The sequence below is a fragment of the Chanodichthys erythropterus genome, chromosome 16 (genome assembly GCF_024489055.1).
Source record: "Chanodichthys erythropterus isolate Z2021 chromosome 16, ASM2448905v1, whole genome shotgun sequence".
In the NCBI taxonomy this organism is placed as follows: domain Eukaryota; kingdom Metazoa; phylum Chordata; class Actinopteri; order Cypriniformes; family Xenocyprididae; genus Chanodichthys; species Chanodichthys erythropterus.
The window spans coordinates 41,618,791-41,641,360 of NC_090236.1; the positions used below are offsets into that span (position 1 = coordinate 41,618,791).

General features: G+C 39.5%; 1 protein-coding gene across 2 annotated transcripts; it reads left to right on the plus strand.

Annotated features, from left to right (window-relative positions):
• Positions 1-249: 249 nt before the first annotated feature.
• crlf1a (cytokine receptor-like factor 1a) lies at positions 250-18,998 on the plus strand. Of its 2 annotated transcripts, none has more exons than XM_067363807.1 (8): positions 250-670; positions 4,556-4,834; positions 7,151-7,280; positions 7,653-7,822; positions 11,501-11,658; positions 12,857-13,025; positions 14,132-14,317; positions 16,289-18,998. In XM_067363807.1, exons 1-8 carry the CDS (start codon positions 613-615, stop codon positions 16,303-16,305), a joined length of 1,167 nt encoding a protein of 388 aa, XP_067219908.1. In that variant the 5' UTR covers positions 250-612; the 3' UTR covers positions 16,306-18,998. The 2 variants fall into 2 exon arrangements, with proteins under 2 accessions (XP_067219908.1, XP_067219907.1); XM_067363806.1 differs by having other exon boundaries at positions 253-670; positions 14,132-14,313; positions 16,289-18,997.
• The last annotated feature ends 3,572 nt before the right edge of the window (positions 18,999-22,570 follow it).

Consider the following 22,570-nt stretch of genomic DNA (forward strand, 5'->3'; position numbering starts at 1 on the left):
TTCGTTAAACTTAAAATATAATATTCAAATTACAGATGTCAGACAGATATGTATGGTTTGAGACATGGGCTGAAGATGGCAAGTTCTTCCAGACCCAGTCAGTAAACACAGAATGTAATGATTCAGGTTTAAGTGACTATGCATAAAAAGGCTGAAGTCGAAAGACTTGTTCTGACCCACAGGTAGCTGAAGCTTCAGGAAACAAGAACTGCTCTAGATATTCAAGACCTGCTCGAGACAAGAGGAGGGCACAGACAGGAGGAAGGGAGGAATAAAACGAAAGAGGCAAAATGACTTGGAACTGTGTGGGAAGACATGGGAGGAGCTTGCAAAGTATAAACTTGGATGTGTCCTAGCAGTGCCTCAGCACGATGCTAAAAGTAAAAGAAGAGGACGAATGCACCGTCGCATTAACAGAGCATTTGAAGGATATTCTTTAAAGTTCAGTCTTCTGGAACATCCGCGTGACCGACGCGAGCAGCGCCGCGCCTGACGCGGATCATCGGCTGCACTGGAGCTGGAGTCGCGGTGGCATGCGTGGATCAGATATTCCCGCACACTCCAACAACACTCTCGTGTCCTGAAAGAAAGAAAGCGAACTTTTCTCCTAAGATGATCTGGTTGTTGTTTTTGCTCCTCTGTGCTGCCGGCGTGTTGTCGACTTCCACCCGTGAGTCCATTAACGTGTGTGTGTGTGTGTGTGTGTGTGTGTGTTCTTACGTGCCTTCTTCATCAAATGGGATTAGTTTAGGAAACTGGCGCGTTCAGTATTAGTAAATATAATAGTTTGGATGGAATAGTAACTTTAAAGTTACTTAAAATGATCATAAAAAAAATAGGTAGGCTATCCAGCATCTGTTAAGCATGATATCGATCAATAACAAATGAAGCTGTGTATAGATCAATAACAAATTAAGATGTACCAGGTACTTTTTATTGTATTAATACATTTAAAAAAACAAACAAAAAAAAAAACAATAGTTCTTGTTCTACCTCCAACAAATCATGGTTTTCTTGTCACATCACAACAATATTGGCTTTTTAAATATTTGTTACGCCAATCTTGTGGGCATTTTTTCCCAGAAATGTTCTTTTTTATAGTCAACTTTAAGATGTGAAGCACTACACTCTAAAAATGCTGGGTTACAACAACCCAAGTTGGGTTGAAAATGGACAAACCAGTGATTGGGTTGTTTTAAATGTTTGCCCAACCTGCTGGGTAGTTTTATTTAACTCAACTATTGATTAAAAATGACTGTATGTCTGGCTTAAAATGAACCCAAAATATGTTGGAAATTAAAATTCAGACACATAATTACTAGAGGAAACAATAATATTCAAAAGGTGAACATTTATTAATAAGCAATTTAATGTTTATTGTTTAATTATTATTCATTAAACATTAATACGTGTTAATTTCCAACATACTTTGGGTTCATTTTAAGCAAGCAATTAAAGTAATTTTTAAACAATAGTTGAGTTAAATAAAACTACCCAGCAGGTTGGGTCAAACATTTAACCCAACCACGGGGTTAAAACATTTCAGTCGCTGGGTTTGTTCATTTTCAACCCAACTTTGGTTGTTTTGACTAATTTTGACATTTTTGTTCACTCTAAAAAAAGCATTTTAAAGTGAACAAAAATGTCAAAATTAGTCATTTTTTAACTCTGAAATTGGAAACACGTTTATTTTAGAAGAGGTGTAGTATTGAGTATTGCATTTTTTTTTTATATATATATATATTTTTAATGTAATATTTTTTGGAGAACAGCTTTAAATCTTGTATTTACGTGTTTTAAAGTGCCTGGTTTATCAAATTGGCCTACTGTGCAAAATATTGCACTATATTATAAAAGTGTGCCAGGGGTTAAAATCTCAGAAGGTCAGAGCATGATTAAGCCACAATAATACTCTGACATCATGTTTCTTACGCTTGTTTTTGTAATGCGTATGTGGCCGCAGGATAAAGTTCAGCTCAAATCAACACGAGATGTTTCAGTGTTGGTGAAATATAGGTTCTTGTGAAAGTTTAATTTGCTTTTAATGGACTGCAGAGAACAGTGTATCAGGATCAAAGGGCATAACTGTGTTGTAAATAACAAAGGGCTAAATTATTAATAGCTGTTGTGAAATGCATTAACAATGCGAGCGATTAGCACATTCCCCTTACGTGATATTTGCAGGTGTTGTTGGAGGGGAAGATTAAGACTAATTACATCTAATGAAGTATTGCCTCATTCACACCCTCAGTGCCAGGCAGGGAATCGGGAAGTGAGGTGCGTTACACTTCCCTCTCCTCTAGTTAACATTAACCGCACAAACGTCAGGCTGACTTTTTCTGGGCCTCAGTGAAATATAAACACAGTTAAACGGAGGAAAGTGTGTAGACAGAAGTAACCTTTTAAAAGATCAGGAATGTCCAAAGGGTGGTCCCGCTGTTCACCGTCTCCGAGTTTCCCTCGCTTACCTCATGAGACCTTGCGATCCGAGACCCAACTCGTTTAGTATTCAGACACCTGTGATAAATACTTGTAATTGCTGCTGTCATTAAACGGTTTGAAATGTTTTCGAGGCTGAATTTTGTAATGAAGCAGCACCTAGCCGAGTGTTCATTAGTGTTATACCATGATTTGTATCTTTCCCCTTTTTGATGCAGAGAGAAGATTTCACTCTCTTTCCTCTGAATATGTAATCTCTCTTTTAAGGTTATTCTATCTATCCATCTTGATGTAATTACATGTAATCTGTTCCCTCGTCACCTCCATTACCCAATTGTGCTGAATTAAGACTTGAGGGATTCCTCAGTGTCACATTACACGGGTGATAATGAACTCCAAACGGGTTTATGAAATTATAATTATGTGTGAGTTCCTGTTTGGGATCTTTCAGCGCAGTGATAGACGTCAAACTTCTGAAACACTGTTCTGGAATACTTGATGGTTATTGGTGAATCGCAGCTTTCTACACTCTGGGTTAAAAACAACCCAAGTTGGGTTGAAAATGTACAAACCCAGAGCCAATGGGTTGTTTTAACCCAAGTGTTGGGTTAAATGTTTGCACACTACTGCTGGGTAGTTTTATTTCACCCAAATATTGTTTAAAAATTATTATATGTCTGGTTTAAAATGAACCCAAAATATGTTGGAAATTGAAAATCAGACACATAATTACTAGAAGAAACAATAATAATCAGAAGATTAACATTTATTAATAAGCATTTATTATTCATTACACATTATAAAAATAATTTATTAAACAGGTTGGAAATTAACATTTATTAATATATTTTGGGTTCATTTTAAGCAAGAAATACAGTCATTTTTAAACAATAGTTAAGTTAAATAAAACTACCCAGCAGGTTGGGCAAACATTTAACCCAACCACTGGGTTAAAACAACCCAATCGCTGTGTTTGTCCATTTTCAACCCACTTTATTAGCACTTTATTTTACGGTCCTGTTCCACATGTACATACTGTTATTATAGCAATTACACATTACTACATGTACTTACTATATTATTAACAGTAAATTATGCATAATTACAAGTAACTAACCCTAAACCAAACCCTTCACTCTAAAAAATGCTGGGTTAAAAACAACCCAAGTTGGGTTGAAAATTGACAAATCCTGTGAATGGGTTAAATGTTTGATCAACCTGCAGGGTAGTTTTATTTAACTCAATTGTTTAAAAATTACTGTATTGCTCACTTAAAGTATGTTGGAAATTAACATTTATTAATAACTGTAATGAATAATAGTTAAACAATAAACATTAAATTGCTTATTAATAAATGTTCACCTTTTGATTATTATTGTTGCCTCTAGTAATTATGTGTCTGATTTTTAATTTCCAACATATTTTGGGTTCATTTTAAGCCAGACATATAGTCATTTTTAATCAATAGTTGGGTTAAATAAAACTACCCCTCAGGTTAGGCAAACATTTAACCCAACCACTGGGTTAAAACCACCCAATCGTTGGGTTTTTCCATTTTCAACCCAACTAGGGTTGTTTTTAACCAAGCATGTTTTAGTGTATTATGGGTTAAAAACAAACTTTGAGAAATAAAAGAAGTCATGAAAAGGTTTATATTCTTTCTATACTTATTTCACTCCACAAATAAGCAAAGACACGCTAAATTGATCAAAAGTGGCATAAATACTTTTACACTAAAAAAATGCTGGGTTAAAATCAACCCAAGTTTGGTTAAAAATGGACAAACCCAACGATTGGGTTGTTTTAACCCAGTGATTGGAAACATTTAACCCAACTGCTGTGTTAAAACAACCCAATCGTTGGGTTTTTCCATTTTCAACCAAACTTGGGTTGTTTTTAACCCAGCATGTTTTAGCTGGGATAATGCACAGTCAGATATATGTTCCCTTTCATAGTAAACGGATATTATCTTCTTCTCTGATCTTCCAGCGTATCCCACATTGCTCTGATTTAGGCTGTCACTATCAGCCTGTTTGATCGGTCGGTCTGTCTCCTCCTGTAACATCATATAACATGAGCTCAGCCCATAATAACCTGCTCTATCTGTCCTCCTCAGAGGTGGCCACCATCTTCCCTCAAGACCCTGCTCTTCCCATCGGCTCCAGCCTGACAGCCACATGCTCCGTCAACCCAGACCACGGCGTCCACGCGGGCTCGCTCTATTGGACGCTCAACGGGAAGCGTCTTCCCAGCAGCACCTACAGCGTCCTGAGCCCCAGCGTTCTCAGCGTCACCCTCCCGCGCCTCTCCGGCTCCCGCCAGCGCTCCGGAGACAACCTCGTGTGCCATAACAGCGGGGGTCATGTGCTGGCCGGCTCCTGCATCTATGTTGGCAGTGAGTCTCGTCTACCATATTGTTCGTATTTACGGCCGAGTGTGTTTAATTGGCGATTGTGAACGCCATCCAACTTTGATGCAATGAGATGAGTTTTGTGGTTAAGCTCAGGGAATTCGGATCAGACCTGGAAGTATTAGACGGTCTTTATGATCTGACCCCTGCCACAGTTGTTGCAGTATTTAATGTTTTCTGCCTGTCCACCAATGAACTGCAGAGTTGTTTAAGCCCCTTAAGATATTATCTGTTCCACTGTTATGCTTTTAGCACCTGTGTGGTCCATTATCGGCGCTTTCCTCGACTGACGCGTATGACAGAACAAATGTACCGCATTTGTCAAGTTACATGGAATGGTGGCAGTATGGAAAATTACAAACACACACACAGAAAGGCGGAAATTGAGAGAGCGAGACAAAGTCGAGGAAGCGAGTGTCTGGTCATTTGGAAAAAAGATTGAAGAAATGTAGAGACATGGTTAGGATAAGTGTGTGTGTGTGTGTTGACTCAAGCTCTCTGCGTCTCTGAGGTCTCCTCTCTAAGGTTCGGCTCATATAATCACAGTCTTACACTTAGACGCAGTGTCTTTTGTTCTCAGCTGAATGGAATCTTGGCCCCGTTCCTGAACTTAAATGAGGATGACAGCTGAAGACACTCATCCATTACTGAAAATATTTAAAGTCAACACGAAGTCAAAATTGACCCTGTTTACTTCTTTAATGCACGTTTCTCGTCTTATTGTGAATGATTCATCTGTGAGCGTTATTCCAAAAAAAAGGTAGAAAAATGTTTCTTTTCTTTTAAAACGACTTTTATTTTTTGAAGAGGCTTTTTAAATCTCTTCTGCTTACCAAGGCTGGGTTTATTTGATAAAAAAAAAAACAATATTTTGAAACAAAATGTATTACAATTTACAATATTTGAATATATTTTTTATGCAAAGCAGAATTTTCAGCATCTTCAGTGTCACATTATCCCTCAGAAATCATTCTAATATACTGATTTGCTGCTCAAGAAACATGTATTGCTTTCACAGTTGAAACCTGCTGTGCTGCTTCTTATATTTGTAAAAAATGTGATCTAAAATGTCTGTATATGTTATTTTAGACATACAGTACTGGTCAAAACATTACTATTTTTAATGTTTTTGAAAGAAGTCTCATCAAGGCTGCATTTATTTGATCAAAAATACAGAAAAATCAGTAATATTGTGAAATATTATTACAATTTAAAATAATGGTTTTCTGTTTTTAATATAATTTAGAAAATAATTTATTCCTGTGATCAAAGCTGAATTTTCAGCATCATTACTCCAGTCTTCAGTGTCACATGATCCTTCAGAAATCATTCTGATATGATGATTTGCTGCTCAAGAAACATTTCTGATTATTATCAATGTTGAAAACAATTTTTTCAGGATTATTTAATGAATATAAAGTTCAAAAAAAGCATTTATCTGAAATATAAAGCTTTTGCAACATTATAAATGTCTTTACTGTCACTTTTGATCAATTTAATGCGTCCTTGCTGAATAAAAGTATTCATTTCTTTCCATAAACTTACTGACCTTAAACTTTTGAACGGTAGTGATAATGTTACAAAATCTTTCTATTTTCATTCGTATTTTATCTGTTTCACTCAGAAATAATATTACAGAAGTAAAATGGGTTGCAAACCTTGTTCATGTTGACTTTAAACCACCAAACCGACTATTTTCAGAAATTCTGAACATCAAGCTTTGAGTGATTTTCCGTTCTAGAGAATTGTGTGTTGTAAGCAGAGAAAATCATCAAGTTTTATAGCTTTAATGAGGTGTTATGAGAGGCATGCTGCTCAAGAAACATTTATTATTATTATCAGTGTTGATTATTTGATGAATATAAAGTAAAAAAAAAAGCATTTATCTGAAATATAAAGATTTTGCAACATTATAAATGTTTTTACTGTCACTTTTGATCAATTTAATGCATCCTTGCTGAATAAAAGTATTCATTTCTTTCCAAAAACTTACTGACCTTAAACTTTTGAACGGTAGTGATAATGTTACAAAATCTTTCTATTTCCATTTGTATTTCACTCAGAAATAATATTACAGAAGTAAAATGGGTTGCAAACACTGTTCATGTTGACTTTAAACTGACTATTTTCTGAAAGTCATCAAGCTTTTTAATGATTTTCCATACTAGAGAATTGTGTGTTGTAAGTAGTGGAAATCATCAAGTTTTATAGCTTTAACGAGGTGTTATGAGAGGCATGAGTCACTTTCCACTAACTCACTTTGACAGCTCAGTGAAATCTCATCATCCCGTGTGTTTTCAGTGCCTCCTGAGAAGCCTGTGAACCTCACCTGCTGGTCCAGGAACACTAAAGACCTCACCTGTCGATGGGCCCCCGGGGGTCAGGGAGAGACCTTCATCAAGACCAAATACACACTCAAATATAAGCTCAGGTCAGTGCCACAGGTCATTCACACTCGTGTTAATGCCTCTTCCCAAATTCACGCCTTATCTTGTTTGTATAGTTCATGTTCCCACATGCCTGTTCACTGGAGGACAGTGGAAGGATGTTCAAGGATGTGCTAATCCCTCCTGATGGGCACATGCCTTATATTTATATATATTTTGTAATTAACATTGGCTTTCATGCCCAGTGAGCAGATGGAATGCAGATTCCAGACACAACAATTTTCAAATCCTCATTCCAAGCCATAGTTAAGGAACCATTCCCACATTGGCTCTTTCCATTAAGGGCCTTCATATACGAATGCATTGTGTCCAAAGAGTTTCATTTCAGAGAACTAAACTTGTGTGCGCACCTGTAGGTGGTACGGACGAGAGAAGGAGTGTGAGGACTACAGCGCGGGAGAGCCGTACACATGCTACATCCCCCGCGACCTCGCCCTCTTCACGCCCTACGAGATATGGGTGGAGGCCTCTAACCAACTCGGAACCGCAACATCTGACGTCATCTACTTGGATATCTTAGACGTGGGTGAGTGTGCGTGACCTTTGACCCCGTATCAGACACGAGCCCCAGGTGTTCTCCTCATGGGCAATACGAGACTACCGCGTGCAACGTGAGAGCGCCACTCCTTGTAAAACCGGGAGGAGGCATGACGAATTGCAGCGGTCCATCGCAGCGTCATTGAGGATCTGCCCACCCTCTCGCGGCCCCCTCCTTTACAGACAGCGAGTGGAATTTTTACGAAGTTTTTCACTAATCCCAGTACCCGGCCCGGCCTGGGGCTACTGTTTAGCAATGTGACTTTGTTGAATCCTTTGAGTGCTGGCCAAGCTTGCACATAATCTCTTCAAACAGACATTTTAAACTACAAACATGTTAATAAAAATGGAATTAGTGTGGTTAGGACTTGAGTCGAGGGGCATTGCGTCTTGGCAAGACATTAGAAAGTATTTGAAATTAAATTGAAATAGCCTTAACACTGAGCTAAAGCGCCCACCCCCACGTGTCCTTTAGAAGGAGATGAGAAAACTTTGACATCCTGTGTGTGTAAATCAGTGTAACTGCACCTGAAGGGGGAGGCAGGGCCATTCTGAATGGAAAGTGCAGTAAAGGAAGGTGGGTGCTCCTCGAAACATGCCATAGTTATGACACAGCCACCGCGCCTAGTGCCTCCACCGCCTTAGCAACAGAGACAATGCTCATCTGACTAATTAAACAACAGCTCTGAGATCCAGCAACACTACAATTACTTGGAATGTGAAGCATTTTCTGTGCTATGTGATTATATATTATTCTGATATAATATAATATAATATAATATAATATAATATAATATAATATAATATAATATAATATAATATAATATTGGAAAACTGAGTATATTTCTTCTCATTTGATTCACAAGAACAAAAGGCTCTGCCTGCAGACCGAAGTTAGTTCTTTGACCAGTAGATGCATATTGCACACAAAAACATCACCAGTTCCAATATGATTTGCTTGCACGTTTTTGTTGTTGTTGTTGTTTTAAGGTACCAATGCAATGAGCTCCATTTTTAGGACAAAGTAATCACAAGGCTTTTGTTTTTGAGGCAGACTAGAGTTCTGGGAGAGCAGGATATCTACTATACTAAATATTGAAATAATCAGTAGTTGTGGATGGACAGAAATTGTGCGTTTCTGTCTTTTCTGTACATTTTAGACTGCCATGACATTAATTGAATCCATTTTTCTTTGCCAGTCTATTAGTGTGTTATTTATTTCATGCAGAGTTCATAAACATGATGCAGAATTGAAATTTGAAGTAGGATTAAACTGAATTACAATACAAAGGATAGATAGATAGATAGATAGATAGATAGATAGATAGATAGATAGATAGATAGATAGATAGATAGATAGATAGATAGATAGATAGATAGATAGATAGATAGATAGATAGATGAATGAATGGATTGATGAATGGATTGATGGATAGAGGATGGATTGATAGATGGATTGATAGATGGAATGAATGGATAAAGGATGGATGGATGGGTAGATGGATGAAGGATGGATGGATAGATGATGGATGGCTGGATGGATGGATGGATGGATAGAAGGATGGATGGACGGATGGATGGATGGATAGAGGTTGGTTGGATGGATGGATGGATAGTGGATGGGTGGATAGACAGAGGATGGATGGTTGGATGGATGTATGTATGGATTGATAGAGGATGGATGGATGGATGAATAGAGGTTGGTTGGATGGATGGCTGGATGGATGGATGGGTAAATGGCTGGATAGACAGAGGATGAATGGATGGATGGATGGATGGATGGATGGATGGATGGATGGAAGGAATGGATGGATGGTTGGATGGGCAGATAGTTGGATTGATGGATGGATGAAAGGATAGATGGATGGATGGATGGATGGATGGATGGATGAATAGTGGATGGATGGATGGATGGATGGATGGATGGATGGATAGACAGGATGGATGGCTGGATGGATGGATAGAGGATGGATGGGCAGATAGATGGATAGATGGATGGATGGATGAATAGAGGTTGGTTGGATGGATGGCTGGATGGATGGATAGTGGATGGATGGATGGATGGATGGATGGATGGGCAGATAGTTGGATGGATGGATGATGGATGGATAGTGGATGGATGGGCAGATAGTTGGATGGATGGATGATGGATGGAAGGATGGATGAATGGATGAATGAATTGACAGATGGATGGATGAATGGATGCATGGATGGATGGATGGATGGATGAATGAAGGGAATGGATGGATGGATGGATGGATGGATGGATGGTTGGATGGGCAGATAGTTGGATTGATGGATGGATGGATGGATGGATGAAAGGATGGATGAATGGATGAATGAATTGACAGATGGATGGATGAATGGATGCATGGATGGATGGATGGATGGATGGATGGATGGATGAATAGTGGATGGGTGGATGGATGGATGGATGGATGGATGGATAGACAGGATGGATGGCTGGATGGATAGATAGTGGATGGATGGATGGATGGATGGATGCATGGATGGATGGATGAATAGTGGATGGATGGATGAATAGTGGATGGGTGGATGGATGGATGGATGGATGGATGGATGGATGGATGGATGGATGGATGGATGAATGGATGCATGGATGGATGGATGAATAGTGGATGGATGGATGAATAGTGGATGGGTGGATGGATGGATGGATGGATGGATGGATAGACAGGATGGATGGCTGGATGGATGGATAGTGGATGGATGGGTGAATGGATGAATGAATTGACAGATGGATGGATGAATGGATGCATGGATGGATGGATGGATGGATGAATAGTGGATGGATGGATGAATAGTGGATGGGTGGATGGATGGATGGATGGATGGATGGATGGATGGATAGACAGGATGGATGGCTGGATGGATGGATGGATGGATGGATGGATGGATGGATGAATGGATGCATGGATGGATGGATGGATGGATGGATGGATGGATAGACAGGATGGATGGCTGGATGGCTGGATGGATGGATGGATGGATGGATGGATGGATAGACAGGATGGATGGCTGGATGGATGGATGGATGGATGCATGGATGGATGGATGGATGGATGGATGGATAGACAGGATGGATGGCTGGATGGATGGATGGATGGATGGATGGATAGACAGGATGGATGGCTGGATGGATGGATGGATGGATAGTGGATGGATGGATGGATGGATGGATGGATGGATAGTGGATGGATGGATGGATGGATGGGTGAATGGATGCATGGATGGATGGATGGATGGATGGATGGATGGATAGACAGGATGGATGGCTGGATGGCTGGATGGATGGATGGATGGATGGATGGATGGATAGACAGGATGGATGGCTGGATGGATGGATGCATGGATGGATGGATGGATGGATGGATGGATAGACAGGATGGATGGCTGGATGGATGGATGGATGGATGGATGGATAGACAGGATGGATGGCTGGATGGATGGATGGATGGATAGTGGATGGATGGATGGATGGATGGATGGATGGATAGTGGATGGATGGATGGATGGATGGATGGGTGAATGGGTAAACTCTTCTTCCTGTCATTCCATTCAAATTCCAGTTCAAGAAAACAAGAATAAGGTGTTTTTGTCGCAGTGTTTCAGTCTTAATCTGTTGTTTGTTTGTTTTCCTCTCCAGTGACGACAGATCCACCGACGGACGTGACGGTGAGTCGAGTGGGAGACCTGGAGGACCAGCTGACCGTGCGCTGGGGGACGCCGCCTGCTCTGAAAGACTTCCTCTTTCAGGCCAAATATCAGATCAGATACAGACTGGAGGAGAGCAGCGACTGGAAGGTACAGAATCTCTCCATCATACAATACCATCATCCTCATTACTGGACCATCTTCCCACCGCCACACACTCTTGTTTATGTAGTGCAGATTGTGAGCCAATGTCAGTATCTGAATTTGAAAGCATTTGCAGAGCGGAGCAATGATTAATTAGAGCGGTTCGAAAGATAACAGCCATGTTTCAGTAGAATTTGTGCTGTTTGTATTACTTGTCTGAAACGTCATTTCCAGCTGTAGCAGAACAGCACATGGTTTCCAGTCCTCCGGCCACGGAAGAGTCCGGCTAAACTTTAGGGCTTCAAATAAACTTAAGCTTTCTCTGTCCCCATTCCGCTCATATGGATCCAATCAGTTGGCAGGTTTCCTGAGGCTGGGCAGAGTTGGGTTACATAATCCCCCCCTTTACCCATCAGAGCAAAATCAAAACATGACAGTGACCATCAAAAGCACATCACAGCAGACGATCCATTGTTTTCAAAGTGCGTTAGAAAGCCGTATTATCACCCGGGTCGTTCTCAACTGCTTACATAGTCTGTACGACGGGAAATAATTACCCAGCGTGCCTGTTACACGCCAACCTGATGATGTTAACATTCTGCCACTCATCACGTTCCAATAGTAATGACGCTGCTCGGATTACGGAGCCGTGCATATTAACCGTGTTTGTAGCTTTTGAAATGTGAGTCTGGAAATGGAGCGACTGATTCAGGGGAACCGGGATTGTAAATAATTACAGGGGCCCAGGCCGTTCCCACATTCCTGAATCCCGACTCTACCTCTGCTTTAGGAAGCAGGAGGAATCGAGCCTGGCATGGCCCTGTTGATGCTGTCTGCACCCGTGCAATTACTCAATCTGTAATAAGTAACAGATAACAGATTTCCTCTCGGGGTAGTGTTGATGCTCGTGTGTGTATGTAGAGCCAGAAGGCAGGACAATTATTGATGTGTGTGTCCCTGTCTTTGTCTCTGATATATGTTGGTGTATCCCGCAGGAGCACAAAAGGGGGGAAATTTCTTTTTTGTTCTTCTTTGTAGATGAGCTTGTGTCAACTTGCTTAAGGATTTTGAAAGTGAATGGCTTTTTTTCTTCTTATAGAGAACATTAAATATGCCCGTTAGGGTAACGGTGTGTGTGTGTGTGTGTGTGTGGCCGCTGTAGGTGTTTGATGTAACAGACTGTTTTGGGTGTCTTTCTCTGCAGGTGGTTGATGATGTTGGGAACCAGACTTCCTGCAGGCTGGCTGGGTTGCGGCCGGGCACAGTGTATTTTGTGCAGGTGCGCTGTAATCCAGTAGGGATTCTGGGATCTAGGAAAGCAGGGATTTGGAGTGACTGGAGTCACCCTACTGCAGCCTCAACACCACACAGCGGTGAGAGAAATGTCATTTACGCTATCCTTGCAAACTTCTTTGGAAGTTTACCATGGTATTTCTTAAAAGTACCAGGTAAATATCAAAGTACAGTGGTTTCGCTTTGCTTTTTTTTTTTTGTTGCAGGGGACCTACAGTATAATCCCCTTTCACAAGATGTAATATCAGTCTCTGGTGTCTCCAGAATGTGTCTGTGAAGCTTCAGCTCAAAATCCCCCACAGATCATTTATTATAGCTTGTCAAATTTGCCCCTATTTGGGTGTGAGCAAAAACACGCCGTTTTTGTGTGTCCCTTTAAATGCAAATGAGCTGCTGCTCCCCGCCCCCTTTCCAGAAGAGGGCGGAGCTTTAACAGCTCAACAACAACAAAGCTGGAGAATCTCACGCAGCCAAAATGAGGATTGTCAATAGCAATTATTGTGTTTGAATATCCATTCATGCAGATTATGAAATTATAATTGATTTAATCTTGGACTGGCCTAGCAGTCTTGCAGTGCAATGGGGAAAATATGAGTTTGATTCAAGCTCGCCTTATTTGCCAAATATTTCCTGCCTTATTTAACTGTTTTTGTTATCAAAAATAGCAGAAATCCCAAAACCAACATAAAAAAGAAACACATCTAGCCAGGCTCTCTAGTTAAATGGTAGCAGCAAGAGTTGGATTGAGATGTTGCCTTCGCTGACCTTCATCGTATTTTCACATTTTGGAAGTGTCGTGCCGTCCATACGATAATCAGATACATATTTCGGAGACGATGCTCGGTCCAGCAGACACCAACTAGCACATGCAACGCATTACTTCAGTCATACATCTCCCCATTTTGTGGCTTGCCAGAGAGCAACGGGGGAGTGTTGGATGTATTTTTTCAGAGGGTTGTTTCTGGAGATTAACAGATTAACTCCTCTGCACATTAACTCTTCTGGGGCGGCCCACATCTGGAGCTCAGAAACATGCTGTTTATTTAAAATGGAAAAGGATTTATTTTTATCCCAACTTGTGTTTGGTTGGCTGTGTAAACTGTGGCCTGTATCTGTGATAAGCTTGATGCGTGCACGATTGTCTCCCTGGACGGACGCGTGTTGATTTCTGTCTTTCACCCTGCAGAGCGACTCCTGACGGGGTCATGTGACTCGAAGGCAGGGCAGCAGAACTCCACGCTGCGGCGGGACTTGAAGCAGTTCTTCGGCTGGGTGCGCAAACACGCCTACGGTTGCAGTGGTATGAGCATCAAACTTTATGATCAGTGGCGGGTCTGGCTCCAGAAATCCCACAAAACACGCAACCAGGTAGGTAAGGAGATTTTCCTTCACATTCTACATGTTTTTAACTCACACCCCATTAATCACGGTTTAAGAGTCTGGTTTTCTTCAGCTTTCGTTTCTTTGACCGTGTTATGCCAGGAATATTTGCTCTCATAACACTGTGAGACTGGATCCATTGCCCTGAGTTATTGGAGTTACCCGGGTTAATTGAATTAAAGTGCTTCTTGTGTTATTGTACTGAGTTTCCTGTGTTTTGCTCGGTAACCACAGAAGTAAATAACACCAGGCGACTCATATGATTTCAGGTAACTTTTCATAAACCATTGAAGTAAACCGGACTGTTTAAATAAACTTCAGTAATGACATTTCATTCAACGCGTATTTTGTTCAGAGCTCACATCTGTCAGATTCCACAGTAATCTTGTTTTGGAAATTACAGGGATTGTCGTTCACTCCAAAATATTCCCAGCAGAGACCATTTGCGTGTGTTGTGATCTGTGTTATACAATAAACTAGGGCTGTCAACGTTAACACATTAAAGGGATAGTCCATCCATCATAAAAGTAATCCATATGACTCCAGGGGGTTAATAAAAGCCTTCTGATTCAAAGCAATGGGTTTAGTAAGAAAAATATCCATAACTATAACTTTGTAAACTGTAATCACCATCGTTTTTCTATGGAAACATGTGGTAGACAGGCATGTATGACCGTTGTGCTCACGTCTTGTGTCTTTTGCAGCATCTCGTGCATGATGGCTAAAATCAATTTTAAAAAACTTTCGAGACGTTGCATTTTTCCTAATTCCACTACCTGCATCTTGCATTTATCGAAGCAAAAACGCTGAATGCTGTATGAACGAGCCCTCACGCATTTGATTAATTCAAAAATCTTTAACACGTTAAAATATTTTAACACAAATAATGCAAATGAAGCATGTGAAATTGCATCATTAACATGATATATGTTACACAGTTAGATGATATTTTAAAAGTTGGGAGTTTATCGCACTAAGCATCTACTGTTGCACAAGCACCTGAAACCCTGGAAGGAGAAAGTTTCTATTTTAACCCTTCAATAAGTCGATTTAGCTTCTCTGTTTGTGATCAGAAAGTTTTCAGTCCAATGATGCGGTAAGCGAATTCATTCAAACAATCAGTCCAAAACAGTGCTAACGTAAAGAAAACCAGGCTGATTACATCATCAGAGATGACAGAGAGAATAGAGACTCATGTTGTGTTTTCAGTGAATAATTTTTTCCTGTGTGTGTTTCGCTTTAAAACACAAGCTCTGTCACATTCTGTGATTGTTTCTGAAGAGCGTAAGCCCTCATGCATCCCACTGAGTATAGCCAAACTATGCAAACTACGTTTCTCGGCTGGATAAAGCAAACCAGCGTCTCGCTAGTAAAGTTTTGATGGATGCGGATTGTAATCAATTGCAACTTGTCTAAACTGCAAACAAGATCTTTGCTGTTGCACTGTACACATACTGTACATCGTGAGTTCTGAAAGTTTCTGTAATATTTGGTGCTTTGATGTGCATACATTTATGAATTACATGGGCTCCTTATATCATTTGGTTATTTGGTGTACTTTTTGAATCTTCAAGTGTCCTTTTTGGGAAAGACACCTAAATGTACCTTGAAAAAAGCTTGCAGAAAATACTTTTGTGTGAATCAAACTTCTTTCGTTTACTTTGCTGGGTATAGCAAATGTTGACAAAATGAACGTGTTAAACAAGACAAATGGTGTATGCTTAATTTGATCAAAAACTAGAGTCTACATCATATCAGATGATCTGCCGCCACGTCGTGACGTTACCAATAAGAGATAAGCCTGTGTAGAATATCTACATCGCAAATATGGCTTTTTTAACTATCATTTTTTGCCATCGCAATCCGTGCAGGAACCCTGATCTCAGATTGTTTTTGAATGGTTATTTGAAGCCTTTCGTGTTCTGGGCGTTTATCTGATTACTGTAATATTGTCTGCTTTCAGGTTCTTCAAGGAGATAAATCATAGCACGTCGCTCCTGGCAGGCAGAACATTTAACAACAACAGCACACTGTGGAGGAATTCATTTTCCAGACTGCTGCTTGGCTCAGTGCAAGAAAGTCAAAGTACAGCTGGACTCAAAACGGGATGTTCAAACGACAAAAGGTGACGGGCATTTGGTCCCTGGGACACAGATTGAATTGTGCAGTTCTCTATAGTGCCTTATTATACAGGAAAACAAACTGAATCATGTCAAGTGGACTATATCCGTGGAGACAAGTTCTTGATCGTGTCAGGGAGCGATTAATTACAGGTCATAATTTGCACATTTACTTAGATGACGGCTATGCACAAGCCAGACGTGACACATGGTCTGTACGTGGACCTGTAACGTTTTCAGATCTTGCTAACTTCAGCCAACCTGTATGTTAAAAAGGTTCCTCAAGGACAAATGGAAAATGCCTGGATGTTTTTCAGCCAACGGTTTGTGTAACTTCAAGACTGGAAATGAATAGTCAGACCATCCAGTTTCACCAAAGGTACCTTTCATGAATGTTGGAGTGTGTCAGTTGTGACTATACTAAAGAATCTGACAGGTATACCTCACAGAACAACTTGCCACTTTTAGTCTCTTATTTCTAACCGGTCGTTGTTGCAATGCTGAACATATCAATACATAGAAACAGACCTATGAAACTGACATTCACTATATTCAGGATCTACATCACGACAAAGTTAACATGTTGGAAACATAGAGTGGACTCATAAAACGGCCATTTAATGAATGGAGAGGAAAGTTTTGGCCGACCGATGTTGCGGTTACAGAACTGTAACTGTGTTTGTAGCATTGAACTGTTTGAAAATAATTGTATGTATTGAGACATTTTACTGCTTTTATTTTTGTACTGAATTGTATCCGCATATTTAAATTTAAAGTTATGTTTTGTCTCTTTAAGTTAATTGTAGGTAGATTATATTATTATTGACTGAATTGTTAAACCCTAATATTGTTTATAAAATCCTTCTTTGAGATGAAACTTATGAACTTCTGAACTTTTTGACAGAAAAGTAAGTCAGTATTTTTGTCTTATAAACATATCTAGGAATCATACAAAGCAGGATAATTCCACTTGCTGTCAAAAGTACCGACTTCAATACCAAGTACTGAAATGTAAATATGTGACGCTTTGAGCGCTGTTGAGCAGATTCATAAACACCTCCGATTGGCCATTGTGTTCATCAGATATATCTGTAATTGGGTACAATGATCAATGCATGGGAGCGTTTGAAAGCACACGGGAATGTTTGAATTTGAAAGCATTTTGAAAGCAGGCATCTTTCAGTGGATATATTAGGGATATCAAACACTCCTGTGTGTAAGCACTCTGTTAAGAGCAAAGATGCCTGTTTCCAACATGCTTTGAAGCGTTAATCATTGTAGGCAATCACAGACATATCTGTTGAGCATGTGAACTCAATGGCCAATCACAGACATATCTGTTGAGCATGTGAACTCAATGGCCAATCAGAGACATATCTGTTGAGCATGTGAACTCAATGGCCAATCAGAGACATATCTGTTGAGCATGTGAACTCAATGGCCAATCAAAGACATATCTGTTGAGCGTGTGAACTCAATGGCCAATCAGAGACATATCTGTTGAGCATGTGAACTCAATGGCCAATCAGAGACATATCTGTTGAGCGTGTGAACTCATTGGCCAATCAGAGACATATCTGTTGAGTGTGTGAACTCAATGGCCAATCAGAGACATATATGTTGAGCATGTGAACTCAATGGCCAATCAAAGACATATCTGTTGAGCGTGTGAACTCAATGGCCAATCAGAGACATATCTTTTGAGCATGTGAACTCAATGGCCAATCAGAGACATATCTGTTGAGCGTGTGAACTCAATGGCCAATCAGAGACATATCTTTTGAGCATGTGAACTCAATGGCCAATCAGAGACATATCTGTTGAGTGTGTGAACTCATTGGCCAATCAGAGACATATCTGTTGAGCATGTGAACTCAATGGCCAATCAGAGACATATCTGTTGAGCATGTGAACTCAATGGCCAATCAGAGACATATCTGTTGAATATGTGAACTCAATGGCCAATCACAGACATATCTGTTGAGCATGTGAACTCAATGGCCAATCAGAGACATATCTGTTGAGCGCATGAACGCAATAGCCAATCAGAGACATATCTGTTGAATATGTGAACTCAATGGCCAATCACAGACATATCTGTTGAGCATGTGAACTCAATGGCCAATCAGAGACATATCTGTTGAGCGCATGAACGCAATGGCCAATCAGAGACATATCTGTTGAGCATGTGAACTCAATGGCCAATCAGAGACATATCTGTTGAGCATGTGAACTCAATGGCCAATCAGAGACATATCTGTTGAGTGTGTGAACTCATTGGCCAATCAGAGACATATCTGTTGAGCATGTGAACTCAATGGCCAATCAGAGACATATCTGTTGAGTGTGTGAACTCATTGGCCAATCAGAGACATATCTGTTGAGCATGTGAACTCAATGGCCAATCAGAGACATATCTGTTGAGTGTGTGAACTCATTGGCCAATCAGAGACATATCTGTTGAACACATGAACTCAATGGCCAATCAGAGACATATCTGTTGAGTGTGTGAACTCATTGGCCAATCAGAGACATATCTGTTGAGCGCGTGAACTCAATGGCCAATCAGAGACATATCTGTTGAGCATGTGAACTCAATGGCCAATCAGAGACATATCTGTTGAGCATGTGAACTCAATGGCCAATCAGAGACATATCTGTTGAGTGTGTGAACTCAATGGCCAATCAGAGACATATCTGTTGAGCATGTGAACTCAATGGCCAATCAGAGACATATCTGTTGAGCATGTGAACTCAATGGCCAATCAGAGACATATCTGTTGAGCATGTGAACTCAATGGCCAATCAGAGACATATCTGTTGAGCATGTGAACTCAATGGCCAATCAGAGACATATCTGTTGAGCATGTGAACTCAATGGCCAATCAGAGACATATCTGTTGAGCGTGTGAACTCAATGGCCAATCAGAGACATATCTGTTGAGCGTGTGAACACAATGGCCAATCAGAGACATATCTGTTGAGTGTGTGAACTCAATGGCCAATCAGAGACATATCTGTTGAACACATGAACTCAATGGCCAATCAGAGACATATCTGTTGAGCGTGTGAACTCAGTGGCCAATCAGAGACATATCTGTTGAGCATGTGAACTCAGTGGCCAATCAGAGACATATCTGTTGAGCATGTGAACTCAGTGGCCAATCAGAGACATATCTGTTGAGCATGTGAACTCAATGGCCAATCAGAGACATATCTGTTGAGCTTGTGAACTCAATGGCCAATCAGAGACATATCTGTTGAGCATGTGAACTCAGTGGCCAATCAGAGACATATCTGTTGAGCATGTGAACTCAGTGGCCAATCAGAGACATATCTGTTGAGCATGTGAACTCAATGGCCAATCAGAGACATATTTTATGCCGAAGTCGGTACTTTTGACAACACTTTTTTAAGATAGTAAGACTTGTTTCCAGAGACCACATGTTTGTATTTCTTGTTTTAAGCTTTAAGATCAACACATTTTGATAGATGTATGCTTAAACAAGTAAAAGACAATTAGGGTAATAAGAACTTTACTTTTTACAACTTACTCTGAAAACAAGACTATTTTTCAAGTCAATTTTTTCCCCTCAAGGTTATTTATGTTTATGAATGTTTAGATATTTTTACTTAGAAATCAAGACAACAATACTGGTTTTGAAACAAGTTTTTAAGAAGAACAAAAATTCCAAACAGATCCAGAAATGGCAGTAATCACAACTGCACAAAGCAGAAGTGTTTTGCCAGAGCGTGATTCTCTACAGGGAAGAAGATGAATGTGTGTAGAGCAGTTGTCTGGTTAAATTAGCGCTCTTACACTGGCCTCTTCCACGGTCAGTATTTCACTTTTCCCTAAGTGACACCCACAAAGAACAAAAAATAAAACACTTTAGGCCATTGGGTTTAGAGTCCTTAACATTTTAGCTGTGTGATTTCTTGACATTCAAATAAATACGGTTCATAAAATAAAATACAGTCTATGCTCTTCTAACTGTAACCATAATCCCGAGTATTATTTCACATATAAGTGTTTGTAAAGTGAGTCCTCAAGCACTTTCATGGTACAGAGATCAATAATATGCTCAGTATCAAGTTTCAGAATGACATTCCCTGCTTTTTATTTAAAGCTCGTGAGGTATCAAACTCTTGGAGTGTATGCTGATGATCAGCAGTTATATGCAAACCAGGAGACGGATCTGTTTAGATGCTTAATTTTCTCAACTCAAAGGTAACTTGACCTACGCCTCTTTAGTCCTCTCCGGCTGCATGCCAGAGGTCAGCTGTAGTGTTACCCGCTTCTACATGAGTCTGAAGATACAGCAGGTTAATGTTTAATGTCCGCTCACTGGTCAGGGATGATGTCTCTGCTTTCACCAGACACACTTTCTTACATTTTACACAGTATTTCATCAGTTTAGAGCTGTTTTAAAGCAATGCATCACTAGTCTGAAGCAGCTTCACACTGTTAAATCAGAGTAACGTGATACGGGACGTCCTACTGTAAAACTATGCCACAGAAACGAGAGCAGGTTCCAGACGTTTCATTTGTTTTGAATACTGGTTGAAAGGTGTCCATGGGAACAGCGAGTTTGACGGATTCTATCGATGTAATGTATCCATGTTATGCTTTCTTCATCAGGATTCACCCACTAACCTTTTGAACTGTCATTCATTTTCAATAAAACGGGTTACACTTTATTTAGGTGGTCCACATTCTACTAACTATAAGTAACTTTGCAACTACATGACAACTAGTAGTCATTAGAGTATTAATAGACTCTCTGCTTAATATCTGCTAAGACTTTATTTTGATGCTCCCTAACAGACATTCTACTGACTATAACTATTACATGTAGTTGATTCTACTGACAACTACATGTAAACTTATCCTATTAACCCAAACCCTAACCTAACACTCTACTAATACTCAAATGTGAGTTAGTTTACATGTAGGTGCAAAGTTACTTATAGTTAGTAGAATGTCTAAAGTGGACCTTAAAATAAAATGGAAGCTTGTTTCTGCCACTAAATAAAAAATAAAACTTTTTATTTCAAACTTCTGACTTCATATCACGCAATTCTGACTTTGTAACTCGCAATTCTGACTTTATATCATAATTCTGACTTTATATCTCATAATTTTGACTTTATATCATAATTCTGACTTTATATCATGCAATTCTGACTATATCTCGCAATTCTGACTTAAGACTTCACAATTCTTAATTTTTAACTCATAATTCTGACGTTATATCTCACAATTCTGACTTTAACTCTCAATTCTGACTTTATAACTCAATTCTGACTTTATATCTCACAATTCTGACTTTATATCTCGCAATTTTGAGCGGAAAACAAGCTTCCATAAAATAAAGTGTAAAAAAAAATGTCATTTTAAAATTTGATTGGCCTGGAAATCACACTTTTGAAAGTCCCTGATATTTCCTTTAAATTATGAATGTGGTGAAAATATTAACTACATTAATTTAACATGAACTAACAAAAAACATTACCTTTACTGCATTTATTAATCTTAGCTAATGTTAATCTCAACATTTACTAATACAGTTACATTTATTCATTTGGCAGACGTTTTTATCCAAAGCGAAATTTAAAATCAAGCAAAAGTTGCATCTGTTAATAATGCACTTTGAACTCACATTTTTATTATCTAACATTAGTAAATGTTGTATTTATAATTGTTAGTTAATGCTTTAACTAATGTTAACTAATCAGACCTTAATGTAAAGTGTTACCAATATTTTTATAGCACAAGTTGATGGAATGAAGTACATTTGAGGCGGATTTTAAAGGATAAAGTGGTTCTATCAGTAATTTCACACAGTTGTTGACTGTCTCACATTGTGTAATTAGTTCATTAGCTGTCGATTACACAGAAGTTGCCAAGGTGTAAGTGCAGGTGTTCTTTTGTACTCAGTGATGGATGTTTGGAAATCTGTTATGCGTAAAGATATTGAGATGGAAGTTCTTGTAGCCTGGACAAGGATAAGGTTTCTTGTGCTTGTACGATTCATTTATAATTCAGGCTGCAGTTGTATCTCTCCAGTGTGTCTAAACTGAAACTTCAACCTTTACTGGACCTCCTTGAACACTCTTGCTGC

What these genes read in the sequence shown, in the direction of transcription:
- crlf1a (XM_067363806.1), top strand. Translation starts at nt 613, where the DNA reads ATGATCTGGTTGTTGTTTTTGCTCCTCTGTGCTGCCGGCGTGTTGTCG. An exon ending in ACACTCAAATATAAGCTCAG is followed by an intron (nt 7,281 to 7,652) that starts GTCAGTGCCACA and finishes GCGCACCTGTAG; the next exon opens with GTGGTACGGACGAGAGAAGG. An exon ending in AGGAGAGCAGCGACTGGAAG is followed by an intron (nt 11,659 to 12,856) that starts GTACAGAATCTC and finishes CTTTCTCTGCAG; the next exon opens with GTGGTTGATGATGTTGGGAA.